At 32.9% G+C, this 15,334-nt stretch overlaps 3 protein-coding genes across 4 annotated transcripts; 1 reads left to right on the top strand and 2 right to left on the bottom strand.

The window, feature by feature from the left end:
* LOC109352753 (cation/H(+) antiporter 2-like) lies at positions 365-3,473 on the bottom strand. Its single transcript, XM_019594946.1, has 3 exons — positions 3,182-3,473; positions 1,904-2,893; positions 365-1,798 (listed from the first exon to the last, which is right to left on the bottom strand). Exons 1-3 carry the CDS (start codon positions 3,335-3,337, stop codon positions 581-583), a joined length of 2,364 nt encoding a protein of 787 aa, XP_019450491.1. The 5' UTR covers positions 3,338-3,473; the 3' UTR covers positions 365-580.
* LOC109352160 (uncharacterized Rho GTPase-activating protein At5g61530) lies at positions 5,528-10,811 on the top strand. Of its 2 annotated transcripts, XM_019594017.1 has the most exons (11): positions 5,528-5,684; positions 6,179-6,250; positions 6,548-6,810; positions 7,371-7,433; positions 7,517-7,535; positions 7,838-7,936; positions 8,026-8,103; positions 8,193-8,437; positions 9,320-9,485; positions 10,349-10,501; positions 10,552-10,811. In XM_019594017.1, the coding sequence occupies exons 2-10, from the start codon at positions 6,190-6,192 to the stop codon at positions 10,492-10,494; spliced, it is 1,140 nt and encodes a 379-aa protein (XP_019449562.1). In that variant the 5' UTR covers positions 5,528-5,684; positions 6,179-6,189; the 3' UTR covers positions 10,495-10,501; positions 10,552-10,811. The 2 variants fall into 2 exon arrangements, with proteins under 2 accessions (XP_019449562.1, XP_019449561.1); XM_019594016.1 differs by having other exon boundaries at positions 10,349-10,811.
* On the bottom strand, positions 11,423-13,380 carry LOC109352887 (transcription factor MYB86-like). Its single transcript, XM_019595069.1, has 3 exons — positions 13,025-13,380; positions 12,231-12,462; positions 11,423-11,941 (listed from the first exon to the last, which is right to left on the bottom strand). The coding sequence occupies exons 1-3, from the start codon at positions 13,306-13,308 to the stop codon at positions 11,423-11,425; spliced, it is 1,035 nt and encodes a 344-aa protein (XP_019450614.1). The 5' UTR covers positions 13,309-13,380.

Below are 15,334 nucleotides of genomic sequence, written 5' to 3'. Positions count from 1 at the left end.
AATAACAATAATCGATTAACCAAATCATCACTGCAAGTATAATTTAAAATATTGAACTCATAGTTGCCTAACTAATTAGAATTTATTAAATGAACAAAACAGATATGTAATATTTTATTTACTTATTAGATACTTCATTAATTAAGTATAATAAATTAATATATAATTAATCTTATAACCCCTATAGTTAAATGAAATGCAAGAAAGACTAGCCAAATACACATTACCAGACCTTGGATCCCATGCTGGTTGCTGTAATCATAGCAACTAGTAGCTATGGAGTTGGAATGACCCTACAAAAGAATTAAGATAAGCTAATTTTTTCTTCTTCATTATATTCCTAAGCTACAAGTTAATTGATTGATAAAGTCAGAAATTTTATCCACTGGTCTTGTTAAATGGTATCTAAATGAGAATGCATGCAATCCAAATAAACAGAAGCTATATTCATCACCTGCTTTTTTCTCTTTTAGTACAATGTTCAAAACCAAAAACCAAAAAAATTGTTGCATTTTATACACAATTTGTTCATAAACTTAAGTACATCAATGGTTCTAATGTAACTATACTCCAATAATAACTAATCATTCATGAGGCCTTTCTTAGCATCCCTATGTTGTTGAACAACCAAAATTGAGCCATGAATCTCAAAGTCTGAAGAAGCTAAAACATCACCAACTGTTCCAAGTTCTGGACACTCTTCCCAATCACTCATACCAATTGTCAATGAACAATGTCCTCTACCACCTTTTCCAACTATAAACAAAGAGTACATGTCTCCCATATCTTTCAAAGATTCCACTGTTTGTGCTCCATCTTTCACAAACTTCTCCACATATCCTATTTGACCTGAAGTCACATACCTGTTATAGAAGTCAACCATGAAGGCATTGTCAACCTCATTCACTGTCTCCTCCCCGGATAATGACATTAAGATTTCTTTGTCCTCGGATTCTCCGTTTTCAATCGGATCACTCTGTGATGATGACGATGATGATGAGGAACTCAGGAGGAATCTGACGATTGTCAAGTTAATGTTAGGGTGTTTCGAGATGCGTAGGCTCCAAGCAAGAGCCTCGCGATCATCTGGTCCTCCAAAGAAAAGTGTCGCGACATTTTGTACGTTATCTGAGGCCACTAGGCTTGAGAATCCAGGGACTTTAGAAAGTCCTCTTTCTACAATGACACCAACAGAACAAGGGGCATGCCTTAGAACCTTCTGATTAGTTATCCTTATACCTTCCTTTCCACTTTCTAATTTTCCATCGATTCGCTGATGCTTATGGAAGGGAAGTAGAATAATGGATACTTGAAGATCTTCGGCGTCGTTGCAAATGTCTTCATATAAACTTGGGAAAGGAGACACTGCCCTTCTTTGTTGGACCAAAATCTTTGTGTCTGCAGTGAAGACATCTAAAGCATTGTTGATTTCCACCACATCATTGCCACCATAGTCTTCGTCGTCGCTAATGTCAGCATTTTCTTTTTCGTGGAATAACAAGTTGGACTTGATCTTCTTTACAAGCTCTATTAGGTGCATTAAATAATTGGTAGATGGTGATGCTCTAGAGCCATGTATTGCTAGTACTACAGCGAGTATAGCAGATACTTGACGAGGATCATATACACAAGCTAGAATTCGAAGCTCGTCCTCCAATTTTTGCGGTTCAATTGCAGTATGGTTGTTTGCAAACATTTTCTCTTCACCTCTTGCTAGAAAAGCTACAATCATTCCTGATATTATTGTGTTTAGTACTATTGATACTAACAACACATTGTAAGCCTCAGTATTAAATGTCTGCAAAATTAATAGCATAATAACCAATTAGTTAATACTTAATATCATAGATTTGAGATTCTAATCCTGATTAATCAAATCAAGTTGAGAAATGTATATACTCACAATTCTTGGCTTTGCTGCTGCACCAAATATTAGAACATCGGCATAACCTCTGGTGTTTAATAAGAAGCCAAGAAAGATTCCTTCACTTGTAGGAATTCCGAGGTAACGACAAACTATAAGAGTACCACTAAGCTTGCCACCAATGCTCAACAAAATCATTATGGCCATATTCGCAATCGAATCCAAGCTCTTGAAGACCAATATTAAGTCGCATTGTAAACCCATGTAGCCAAAGTACACTGGGAGTGCAAAGTTGTAAATAGAATAACCAAGTTTATGCAGCAATGTTCTAGCTGATTTTCCTTCCTTAGGAAACAACACACCAATGATAAAGCAATTGATAATACTATTGTAACCCCAAATTTCTACAATCATTGAGCTAACTAGAAGCAGAAATAGGATGAGTAACAGTTCAGGAGCCTTAAGGTACTTCTGGTTTCGGTTCCGTTTATTCAACCAAGTTGCTAAGTGCTTGTTTATAAAACACACTATTAAAGTGATAGCAAAGCAAGCAGAACCAGTAATGAGGTCAAACCTATCTTCCCAATTAATCATCACATTGAAAAACAACAACACACTCATTTCTGTGATCAATGCAGCAGCCACCGCGATTCGGCCAACATCTGATGCAGCAAATCTCAATTCTGCTGCCAAACGAATCACCATAGGAGAGCTTGTGTATGACACCACCAACATAATGATCATACAAAAATAATGCATTGGGCCATTGTTAGTTTCAAACTCTTGGTACAAATAAAATGAGACAGATAGGCCAAAAATGGCACCAACTAATGCACCACCACAAGCTACCAAGCTTACTAGACGAAAATTGCGCATCGCGTAATGAGGATTCATCTCTAACCCGAATAGAAACATGAAAAGTATGCGACAAAAGAAGCTAACAACTTCATAGTAATTTATTGAACTTGCAGGAAAGAATGTATTCTTTATGTACTCAACATGAGACATTGGTCCTAGTACAAACCCAGCCTGTTGAAAACAAATGCACCAAGAGTTAACAATCAAAATTCCAACCCAACAAAAACAATGAGGTTTAATTTTGATAAATTGTCAACATAATCCTTTTTTTTCACTACAGATCAATCATGCAGTATCGTAAGCGCGACGACCTACTATAAAAATCGTATTTTTAATGATGTAACAATGCATGATTAGCTGATAATGTAACAAATATTTACAATTCAATCAAAAGATGATTAAGAAGAACCAAGAAACTTGATTAACAAAATTAAGGTACATAAATGATTTATTAATTACCAGGATTTGTGATATGGGTCCAGGTTGTCCTACAGTCCTAAGAACAATGTTAAAGAAGTGTGAAACAACAAGAATGCATGATACTTGCATGCCCATTGAACTTAGAGGATTAACTAGATCATTTTCACCACAAAACATTCCTGCAGTTGCATCCATTGTAGCTGCTTTTTTTTTGTATATCAAAACTAAACTCAGTTTAGGATGAATCAAATGTTGGAGATGCAATGAGTTTCTAACAATTCAATTGCATTTGGAGATATGATATGTTCTATTAGTTTCAGATCCTATATTATTGGTGGAAGACTCTTGACAAACACATATATAAGGCCTCTTTTACTTTTTCTTCATCTTCTATTTTTATTTTTGAGATGCTAGTTTTGCCTATACTTTAACTACTGTGACAATTAATTAATAATATTTTGGACACAATGATTCTAAATAATTATTATTATTATTATAATATGGAATAAGAACTAATTGGAGGACACAATTAATTCTCTATGTTATTTCTTTTGGATATTTTCACTTTTAAGATTATTAATGTAGCTAAACATGGGCAATTGTCAATGACATAGGAAAAAATATGTTGTTTTAGGAGCAATATGATTAAACATCATTTCTCAATAGAAGTGTACATGTTTTGGTGACACATTCTACGCATATTCTATTTTTATTTTAAAAGTATCACTACGAGGAAAATGGAGGGTCCAGTATCATATAATATTATGCATGTGGCTTTAAAATAATTTGAATAGTGTAGATTTCAAAATATTTTTAAACAAAAACTATTATAAATGATAAAATTAAATTTGGGTCTCACATTTCAGTACTGGACCCTCCGATACTTTAGAGGATCCGAGCCCCTCTGCCAGCTACCCTGCTACTGAAAATTATTCTCTAAGGTTTTTGTCTTCACTATTTTTATCGGTTATTACTACTAATTCAAGTTGACAATCAATAGAAGAAGGTTGGATTACTTAGGCGAAAAGATCCATTATGGTATGTTTCTTGTATGAGTATTTTTTCGATGCTGATTAAATAATTAATCTCTTTTAAAGTATATGATTGTATCTTTTAATAATGTTTTTATCAAAAATTAAACTTAAACCTTTAGTTTAGTATATTATATAAAGATTTATTAAGACTTTGTACTACTAAACTAACACACATTTATAATCTATTAACATTTGTATGTGTAAGAATAAAAAATATTATCGATAAATCTAATTGGACATGAGTAGAGTAACACACTATTCCTAATCCTTTATACATGGTGTTAAGTGAAAGTTCTAGTAGTTACCACGACGGCAAGGTTTGGCAAAAACAAAAGTCAAAGTTGCATCGGCTATAGTTACAAGAATATTATTACCACTTGGCTCCTCACATTTGTTTTATTCTGATTCTAATGTTGGATTTGAAATATAAACATACATGATAATATCAATACTAAATAATTTTAGCCTAATTAAATCAATACAATTGAAAGTGAGTTTCATGTTAGTGGGATTAGAATTAATTTTCTTGACTTATATGCTATAAATAAGATTTTATTGATATAAGCAAAACTAAATTTAATAAACTTTATATCTTAAAAGAAACTAATCTTTCTTTATTACTCTATATGTAAAAACTTTTTTTGTATGTTAAACTTTTTAAATTTTGGTTATTGGAATCATGTTGTTATACTATTTAAGAGGTGGAAAGTTCTTTAAACACCTATTATTTGCATTCATATGAAATTTAGGGTCTTTATTTAATAAATAAATTAAACTCCTATATCATTTGGACCAATTATAGGCTATTATTTATTTAGATTAATAAAGTATCACAATGTTATTTGATCAAAAATATCAAGTCTTAGTTCTTATCTTTGTAGTAAAAAATATAACATAAGAGAATAAGTGCAATCTATTTGTGAATTCTTACTGAAAGAAAATGTTTGTGAAAAAACTCTCCTCTTCATTCAATTTCAATATTTTGCCTAAAATTCAAAATTATTTGTTTAAAATAAAAACAATAATCAGATATTTTGCTTGAAATTTAAGCGGTTAAAATAATAACAATAAATTATTATATAGATTAAATAAATAAATATATAGAAAAATAAAAAATTTCTAGAATTTAATATCCATGCATAAGTGATATAATGTATTATATTTAAGATTCAATAATATTTAACACGTTAATAATAAATAATGTATTTATAATATAGAGAATCTTAATTTCAAATTGATATAGAAAAAACTAAAAAAATCCTATAAAATTATTAAATTTATATTAAAATTAGAAAAAACTCAAACAAATAATAGTACAGTAACGTAGTATATTAAGATTAGAAAAAAGAGAAGAAGGTGAAACTGTGAAAGTGGGAGTGAAAGACAAAAGAAGTACCGTTAGTGGTTGGAGGCGAAGTATTTGTCTCTCAATAAACGACTTTGTCACATCACTCTCTCTTCAACTTCCAATTTTCTCTTCATCGTTCTTCATCTTTCACAGAAACAAGGTAAACTCTTTTTTTCATTTTCTCTCTCTATTCGTTTCTGTAACATCTAGGTTTTTTTTAATTCCCTTTATTCTTTACTGTTACCTTTCACTTTTTTCTATGATTTTATTGCAAACTAAAAATGGGTTTGTTTTATTTTCTCATTTGATTGTCTTGTTTGTTGAAAATTTTAAAAAAGTTGTATTTTTTAAGTATTATTATTATTATTATCAGTGAAGGGGTATTGGGATCATTTGCTACGGGGTCTTGGAATGGAAAATAAATTCTTATGGGTTTGATAATTTTGAAGAAATTGATGATCTTCCTTGATGACAACAACAATCATCAAAATCTGTTGTCATTTATATGGGTTCTGTTCCATGTTTGGTGTTGTGTGCCAAAAATTGCCTTAGAATTGTTCTCATGGTGATTAGAATGTCTTTTTGTGTGTGAATTAGCTTCTAAGATGATAAAGTATGAACTAATTTTTCCATTGACTGTGATTTTGTTATTAGCTTCTGGTTCGATGCCTTCTATCATCTTCCCTCAGTGGCATGATAAAGCTTCCGGTTTCTTTTCTTCCTCAGGTATGTTTCGATAAATCTATGCATGGTTATTATCCTGGTTTTTATTTCGGGGTGAGCCTTGTGACCTGGAGGGGGCACTAGTTGAAATCGTAAAAACAACCTCTTTACTTGCAGGGATAAGGTTGCATACATGCACCCTCCCCAAACCCCATCATATGGATCCGCCCTTTAGTCTCTGGTCTTTATTTCCTTGTATTTATGATAGAGCATTATGGTGTCGTTTGATGCATGTAGCTGACTTCACTTAATGGATTAAGGCTTGATTGTTGTTGTTTTTGAAATATAAATTCAATGTAGGGGTCAAGCTTAAAGAAGCTAAGGAATCAGCAGGAACATTCGTTGACGAGGTCACAAAGGATACAAGGAGTAATGTTTCTGAAGTGGCCGGACGAGTTGGAACAATGGTAAAAAATCGGTGGGCACTTCTTCAGCAGCCATCAACAAGACATGCTGTACAAGATCGGTTGATATCAGCTGCTGCTACAACCAGTGTATTCCTAAGGAAAGGCTTATCAGAAACAAAGGATAAGGTGGCTGTGGGTAAATCCAAGGTTGAAGAGGTAATGTTAGTGAGTAAATGATTTTGGATTGTGATAGATAACTTTTTTAGACAAGCATAAATGCACAACTACTAGGTTTCATTGTTTTCACCATTTCCCTCATAAATATTTTAAAATAAGAATCTCATTATGACATTCATATCAACTAAAAATCATTCCATTAACCCAAATGAAAGAATAATAAGTAATAATCAAATAAAATCCCCACAATAACAGTGTTCTGTTTGTTGGATATGAATGATTTTTAGTTTTGATATAGATAGGAAAATTTTGAAGCTGTTAGTTTTCAAGAGATCACATGTTCAAATCTTGGAAATAGTCTCTCGCTTGCGAGGTAAGGCTGCATGCATCTACTCTCCCTAAACACCACTACGTGGGAGCCTTATGCATTAGGTCACCCTTTATTTGTCTTCCTCTATTCTCACCTTTGTTATTTCTACTATATCTTTATGTGCTAGTCGTATACCAAGTTATCATCACAGTGTTTTCTTTTTTCAAATTTGATTCTCTGCTTTACCTTTATTCTTTGTTTTGTTTGACACCACTGTGATTTATTTCAGGTGGCAAAAAAAACAGCACAAAAAAGCAAAACAATCTTGACAGACATTGAAAGATGGCAGAAGGTAAAGGAAATCAGACTAAGTGTGACCTATGTTTACTCGTATACATCATTTTCAAATATTCTTAGTCTAGTTTTCTTTTGCAGGGAGTTGCAAGCACCGACGGTAAGTTTCTCAAAACACAAGCTTAGCAAATGAGCAGTTCTTTTTGTATTTCAGAGTCCTTCACTGACAATAGTCAGACCATTTTGGCACTTTTACATTTTCGATTACAAATTAACTATTGACTGTTCTAACAAGACATGACTTCCATTTTGGCACTTTTACAGTAACATTTTCGATTACTAATTAATATTGTTATATAGCAGCAGTATAACACACTTCTTTTTTATGCTAGACTTATGCTTGATTCATAAAGTGTTGCTTGCCTGTGTTATGTTAGTTACATGTTATTATCCTGTCCCCAGTATTTGGAGTTCCTATTGAGGTTACTGTGCAGAGGCAGGATTTCAGCAAGCCTATTCCTCAGATACTGGTCAATTGTGCAGATTATCTTGTAGTTTCAGGTAGAGCTGTTTCTATATCCATGCATTACTGTATGCTTTTTATGTTTTATTTCAATCCAATAGTAATTTCATTTTGCTACTTTGTGTAGGATTGAACGCACCATATCTCTTTAAATATGAAGGGGAAAAAAAGGTTATTCACCAGTTGATTTCCCTATATAACCAAGGTAATTCAGCCATTCTTTCAGTAACGGAGTAGGTTATAGTTATCATGTTTGGGTGATGTTTTACTAGTTAGTATAATTGCTTGTTACAGATTTAAATGCTTCCGTGCCAGAAGGCACAAATCCAGTTGACATAGCAGCTCTTACAAAGTGTTATCTTGCTTGCCTTCCTGAGCCACTTACCACATTTGAGCTTTATAATGAGATCAAAGGTGCTCGATCCAGTATATATTCCATGAAAAACATACTGAAGAAGCTTCCCAGTGTAAACTACATGACTCTGGAGTTTGTAACAGCTCTTTTGCTCCGTGTTAGCCAGAAGTCACTTCTCAATAAGGTAGGAAGTTTCTCTATTTTGGCTTGTGTGTGTTTTTTTGGTGGGAGGGGGATGGGTCAAAGATTGGGTCTCATATGTGGGGTGGGCACTTACATCTGTTTTACTTATAAACTATGTACGCCGGACCTTGCAGCCCATTTCCCTTTTATTATCTGCATACTTGTTCTGCTATGCAAATAGCTCTTAAAAACGTCAAAAAATAAATTAAACTATGCATTTTTTTTGCCGGCATTGTCATTTGAAGTTGTTTGACTTTTTATTTTATATTTGATCTGTCTATATATGTTAGCCCTTTTATTTAACTAATGGGTCATTGGTTTATACAGCTCTGGCTTTTAAACTGTTTGAAGACTATTTTTTTTTTGTTCTTAGCTGTCTCTGACTCTCTTGGTGATTCTCTCAAATTTTTGTCACACCCAGCTTACCTTCATACTCATATTCTTGATTTTCAAAAGTTAGGATTTTTGTATTGTTGGTTAACCGATAAATGGTCACATGGTAAATGGAGTGTAATGTCCAATATATTTATAAGTTCGAAAGAATTCATAAAAGGATGAACAGTAGTCATTAGGATTAACTATCCTCAGAATTAAACAAGAAAATACAGAAAATGGAAAGTGGGGAAAAAAGATTATCAAAATTCTGAAAACCCTTCAATTCAAGGCTCTGATTGAATGTGCCTATAAAAGGCATTGCTTAAAAGACTACCCCTAGAAAACCACAAAGATTTGCCGTGGTCAGTTTCTTGTGTTTTTCTCCTCTTAGGCTTTATGATCATCATGATTAGGCTTTACCATTTTTTGTTACACATTACACTGTTATTACCTGTTAGATCCTATACACAAATTGAAAAGCATACTCAAGATTGTTGATTTTCTACAGATGGATGCTCGGAACCTTGCATTGGAAGTGGCACCTATTATTATGTGGCAGAAGGAGCAGAGACCTGATTTTTATAGTCAATATTTGAATCAGATATCCAAAAGTCCTTCCAAAAAGAGCTTGGATCCACCACCTGCTTCATACAGTGAATTTGACTTGCTTGCTGGTAAGCAAAATGATCCAAAAACATTGTAGACAAATTTAAGATAGCCAAATTGACTGATGAAAAGGAACTACCTTTCTTGTTCTGTGAAATATAATTAAAGACACCTTATAATAAGGGTTAGAGATAACATATTGGATATGTGAAGAGAAGACAAATAGAGGCCCCAGTAAGACATGTTTATCAAAGGGAGGATAACTCGATAATCAAGGGTAGAGAAGAACAAAGGAAAACCTTACGATGAACCATTAAAAAAGACATTGATTTAAATTACCTTCCCAAAAACTTGGTTTTTGACTAAGCACAATGGAAGTTGTTAGGTTCATATAACCAACCCCAAGCATCGGAAAGGGCTTGTGATTGTCGACCTAAACATGTTATTAAGGTGCATTACTGCTAAAATGATGAAAAGTGAAACTGAAGTGCCAAAATGCACTTTAAAGCAACCCTGTGAAACTGAAGTGCCAAAATGCACTTCAATATTTGCTTCATGTTGTACTTATAACTTCTGGTTCTTCAATCAATATTGCACTCTAATCACATGTCACTTGGAATGGTGCAACAACTAATTTAACGATTGATTAGTTTTACTTACATTGAGCTAAACTTGGTCTTCAAAAAACCAACAAGGTGTTGGTCTAGTGATATAAGGTGTCACTGGATCCCCAAGGTCGAGGGTTCGATTCCTGGGAGCGACACTTGTTGGGAGGGACAATCATGAACCCCGAAAGGGATTAGTTCCTTACCCAAAAAGGTGAAGAGATACCCTTGGTAGTACCCAAAAAACTTGGTCTTAAAAAATATACAAGAGTTTAGAGTAGTGTTATTGGAGATATTCATTTCTTTTCTTGTTTCTTGTGATGCAGATGATGGTGAAGCCATAGTTGCATCCTCTCCTATTCCTTTGGATGATGGCACGCCAGTTGACTTCGGCGCAATTGAGGTTGTTCAGTTGCTGATAGAACATCATAATGCAATTTTCACTGATGCAAATGAGACAGTCTGGAGATGAATGGTTTTACCCCTCCTCATCTCCAATCTGGTCATGAGGATCATGATATAACAAATGTATTTGAAATAAAAAAAATTGTTATGCTGGGAAAATATGTTGGATACTGATCTGTAGGTTTAGTGAACAGGTTCTGATTTCTAGAGACTTTTGCATTTAGACGTGTGAATGTTGTTGATAATGAAAAAAAGAATACATTGAAAGAGTTATATTGTAAAGCTATTGCTTGCAGAAACTCATCACTGTTGTGCTGTGTTATTGTGGTCTAGCTTGGTTTGATGGAATGGTATATTTGTTTATAAGAGTCATTTTTGCATACACAAACTTGAGGGTCAATTTAGTGAACCTACTAATGAAGGGTCAAGATCAACATTTAAATCATGTCTGTCTTCTTCATGATGGCATAAATGCTGCAAGGGGTTGCACAAAAGTATGTGTTAATTGAAGAGCTACACAAGTATGCAGCCATCGATTCTACTAAAAGTTGGAGAACAATTTACTAGAGACCTACAATTTGAAGTGAGCTTATAATGCAGCAACACTTTATTGTAGTATAATTGTTTGGTTGGCGTATTGGAGGGTCATGGAAGTCTTTTTTTGTTCTAGTTGCAGCTCAAAAAGAAAGAAAGGGTCAATCTGAAAATAAAACCTTCATAAATATGGACTGTTACAGGTTTTAAAGTTCATAGAATAAAGCATCTCTACAAAGATTAGTTCAATATTATATGGTAAATACTCTCAAAGTTGCTAGTACTGAATACCTAAGTTCCTTAACTAGACAGATATTGCGCTTGAAGTTCTTACTTGGTAAATCCATCTAACTGATACTACATGTTCATGCATTAGCAAATTGCAAATGAAAGTTACATAGCATTAAATGTTTTTTTCCCTCAAAAGGATTGTACACTGAAACTAGGAGCATTATAGCTAATTAAAAATAAACAGTTTTTTGTTCTGCTGAGGTTGGAACATGCTCAAAGCATTCCAACATCTCAGTTGGGAATTCCTCAAAAAAGCCACTTGGAACTGTATTTTGACAACTTCCCTCTATTCCAAGACTTGGCAACCTGGTCACAACCTTCTGACTGCATACACTTTCTGGGCAATTTTTCAGCTCAAAGATGTCAATAAAGTTGGGATCGAAAGGCTCCGGAGCAAGGTCATGGCACCCTGGGAATAATGAATAGTCCATTTGTGGTTCCGGGAGTTGAGGAAAGTTGTACCCTGATGAAGATGCAAAGGATGGTGCAGGTAACATATCAAATGGGGTGGCCTTAACCTCCATTGCATTGAGATCACTATCCAAATAGTGGTTTTGGTAGTTTGGTTTTGTCAAATCTGGTAGGTGAACCATTTTGATCTCCTTGGTCTTATCAATATAGGAAGCAGGGTAAGAATTGTACATGAAACATGGGCTTTCCTCCAGCTGATTGGAACTACATGCAGCAACCTGAAATGGATTAAAATTTTGGGTATTAAGTTTAATATCATAGATATTCGACAAAGTTTTGCGTTGGCTGTCGAGTGTCGATTGACTAACATAACCACATCTAGTTGGATAAAGACTTGGTTGTTGTTGTAAGTTTAAGATTAAATAATCTTATATATCATGTACAAAATCAAGTATTTTATGACAAGTTTTTGCTAACTAGTAACCATTGTCATGAAAAATAGTGAAAAGAAAAACATTGCTAAGAGTATAGAGTCTTCTTTAATAAAGGAATACTCATATACCTCACCTCTTCTACTTGTACTTGATTAAGAGGAGATTTTCCCTTGGTTTTCTCAGGCTTTGGTGGTGATGGCTTCTTCAACATCCTCTCCAACCTTTTCCTCCTACTGCTCCAGAAGTTTTTGACATCATTGTCAGTTCTCCCTTCCAAAAATGTAGCAATTTTGGCCCATTTGTTCCCAAACTCTGCCTGTAATTCTATCACCAACCTCTCCTCCTCTATTGAAAACTTACAGCCACTGCCATTTGAGTCATGAACTTTCAAAAAAACCATTGTTATAAAACAAAACTAGTTATGCACATCACTGTTAGAAATTCAGGACCAAAACTGTTAATAATTATCAAATGGCAACCACACCCCCCACAAAAGCAGAATTTACACAAACACACACCTTAACAATAATAGTAGCAACTACTCTTTCAAGAAAAATTAATAACATGGAAAAGATCATAGATAAACTAGCAAAATTACATAAATACAAATTTTCAGAAAGTGATAGCAACATGAAATGTTCTTCCTTAAGTTTTAAATTGAGGTTACAAGTGATTATGTCACAGTCCAGTTGTGACCTTTTCATGCTAATGTGGCGGCCAATGCAATCCACAATCGTGGCCTAAAGCAATTTTAAGGCCGATACGATCACAATTGCAGTTTATTAATTTAAACTTTCGAGTAAATTACCATAACATTGTGACCGATTCAACCCAATGTAGTGGTGGCTATCGCAATCGAGGAGTTAAAACTAAAAAAAACAAACATAGTGTAGTACATAACATGAAAAAATGTGACAACTAACTTACGACTTCAAATTTGGTCTAAGCTTGTTAACCCAACGAAGACGACAAGATTTTCCGGTTCGATGCAACAATGCTTTGGTTCGAATGGAGCTCCAATCCCTTGGACCATACTTGTTCACATGCTTTAATAGCACCTCATCTTCTTCAACACTCCATGGACCTTTCTTTATGTAACTTCTATCAAATTCTCTTTCGTTTTCTCTTTCCATAACATTGAAATGATTCAATGATGATGATGTCTTTTCTCTTTTGCTTCTTAGTTTTCTCGGAAAATCAGAAAACAACATTGTTCTTGTTTTGTTTGTTTTTTATTTATGTTGTGCGAGCGAGAGAGAAATTTGAAATGGTTCGTGCACAACGTGGTTATGCTCCTATGTGGTTGCACTTGTGTAGGTGGTGGACTTTGTTCTAAGTTCTCTACATTTTGATCTCTGATGTTATGACGTGGCGGTTTGTGACTGGGTTGGTTCAGCTGGTTTTGGTGGATGGAGATACAGAGGATTGTTGAGTCCACTTGCACGAGTAACTGATTTGACGGTTAGTGGGAACATGCGCAACCCCGCCATTTCTCCTCCTTGGAATTTTACATATTTTTTAAAGAAAAAATATATATATTTTCTTTTATATAATGTCTTTATAATATGTTTTCTTTGCCAATTTTTACTTTCTGATGTCAAATATTTAACTTCTATATATTTTATTTTAGTGAATTAGAATATATTTTTTATTAAATATATTTTATGTTGTAATCTTTATTAAGTATACTTTATATTATTATTTTTTTCTTTATTTTAATTGTCAAAAGAAGGTGAGAGGGTGATTAATCAGTTGATACATATGATTATATAGTTTTTTTCTAGATATTAAGGTGTTAATGACAAAATAATAAAGTAAAAATTACACCATACATCATGTTTCTCTACATATAATTTATCTATTTTCTATTAACAATACAATAAAAAAACTTCTTCATGTCATATGTCATATATTCCTCCTAAAATGTTCTATGTTGTTACAACCAGCGTGTCGACCGACACTCCGTGCCGATCGACTCGCATTCTTATTTTTTTGATATAAATTACAAGTATAAAAAATGAAACATATAAGTTCAATAGAAAATGTAAATTTAAGAATATAAAATGTAATAATTGATATGATATACACAAAACTTTTATAAATTTCTCGTGCATCTAATAATCATTATTGAGTTGTTGGATATATTTTTTCATGTGTTATTGTTTTATATTTGGGTTGAGAAAGAGATAAGATAAAAAAGAATGTGTGAATAAGTAATAATGTATTGATAAAAAAATGAAAGCAAAATTTGGAAGTTTTCATTTATTAAGGAGAGGTTAAAAATGATAAAAATGAAATTTAAAAATTATACCATGATAGTTATTACTAGTTTTGGCTTTATTAATAGTATAGGAAGTATAGATGGACATTCCGACACGATCCTTACTTTTAATATATTCTATATATTAATAATTTAATACTAATTAGTAAAAATGAAAGCAAAATGTGGAAGTTTCCTTTATTAAGGAGAGGTTAAAAAGGATAAAAATGAAATTTAGAAATTATATCATGGTAATTATTACTTGTTTTGGCTTTATTAATAACTAGCGTATTGACAGACACTATCGTGTCTGTCAACCCGGTCTCCTATTGTTTATAATGTATAATTTATATGCTATAAATATCAAATATAATAATTTATGTTAGATATTATAATTTGGAGTTGAACATGTTTGATTGAGGTAATTATTCAATTCTATTATTTAATAGTAAGCATGTAAGAGTTATATTAAAAACTAAAATAATAAATATCATTCGATAAGATGAAATTATAAAATTTACAATTCTTAAATGTAGATAAATTAAGTAACAATTAAGTTAGTAAAGATTGCAAAGTTCTAATTAACATCAATGTGGGTGAGTAAAGATTCCATTAGAACCAATTATAAAAAAGTCAGTTGACTCACCGGACTCGTGAGCTTTTGAAGTGGCCCCCAACAACAAAAAAACTAATTCAATATTTTCTTTGTTATACCAACAATTACAACACCAAAGTGGAATGTGAATGCATCATCTGTGTTGATTGAAACATCCTTCTCTTTTGATTCAAGGAGTATTATTCCAACAACTCCACTTCCTGGATGAAACAACACATTTTAACAATTAACCAATGTAACAACATAACTTCATTGACATAAAGTACAAAATAAAAGAGAATGACGAACATTTATTTATTGTATTCATTCATGAAATATATTGTATTACCGTGAAATATAGTTATTGTTAAGTCTCTTCTTT

This window comes from Lupinus angustifolius, chromosome LG07, assembly GCF_001865875.1.
Source record: "Lupinus angustifolius cultivar Tanjil chromosome LG07, LupAngTanjil_v1.0, whole genome shotgun sequence".
Taxonomy (NCBI): domain Eukaryota; kingdom Viridiplantae; phylum Streptophyta; class Magnoliopsida; order Fabales; family Fabaceae; genus Lupinus; species Lupinus angustifolius.
The sequence above is the reverse complement of the archived record's forward strand: the minus strand, read 5'-3'. Positions and strand labels throughout refer to the sequence as shown.

Excerpts from the sequence above, each read along its gene's own strand:
- LOC109352753 (XM_019594946.1), bottom strand. The coding sequence starts at position 3,337 with ATGGATGCAACTGCAGGAATGTTTTGTGGTGAAAATGATCTAGTTAAT. Across the intron at positions 2,894-3,181 it reads GACCCATATCACAAATCCTG|GCTGGGTTTGTACTAGGACC; the intron begins GTAATTAATAAA and ends TGTTTTCAACAG. Across the intron at positions 1,799-1,903 it reads CAGCAGCAAAGCCAAGAATT|ACATTTAATACTGAGGCTTA; the intron begins GTGAGTATATAC and ends TTAATTTTGCAG.
- LOC109352160 (XM_019594017.1), top strand. The coding sequence starts at position 6,190 with ATGCCTTCTATCATCTTCCCTCAGTGGCATGATAAAGCTTCCGGTTTC. Across the intron at positions 8,104-8,192 it reads GATTTCCCTATATAACCAAG|ATTTAAATGCTTCCGTGCCA; the intron begins GTAATTCAGCCA and ends TGCTTGTTACAG. Across the intron at positions 9,486-10,348 it reads TGAATTTGACTTGCTTGCTG|ATGATGGTGAAGCCATAGTT; the intron begins GTAAGCAAAATG and ends CTTGTGATGCAG.
- LOC109352887 (XM_019595069.1), bottom strand. The coding sequence starts at position 13,308 with ATGTTGTTTTCTGATTTTCCGAGAAAACTAAGAAGCAAAAGAGAAAAG. Across the intron at positions 12,463-13,024 it reads CTTAGACCAAATTTGAAGTC|TGGCTGTAAGTTTTCAATAG; the intron begins GTAAGTTAGTTG and ends CTCAAATGGCAG. Across the intron at positions 11,942-12,230 it reads ATCAAGTACAAGTAGAAGAG|GTTGCTGCATGTAGTTCCAA; the intron begins GTGAGGTATATG and ends AATCCATTTCAG.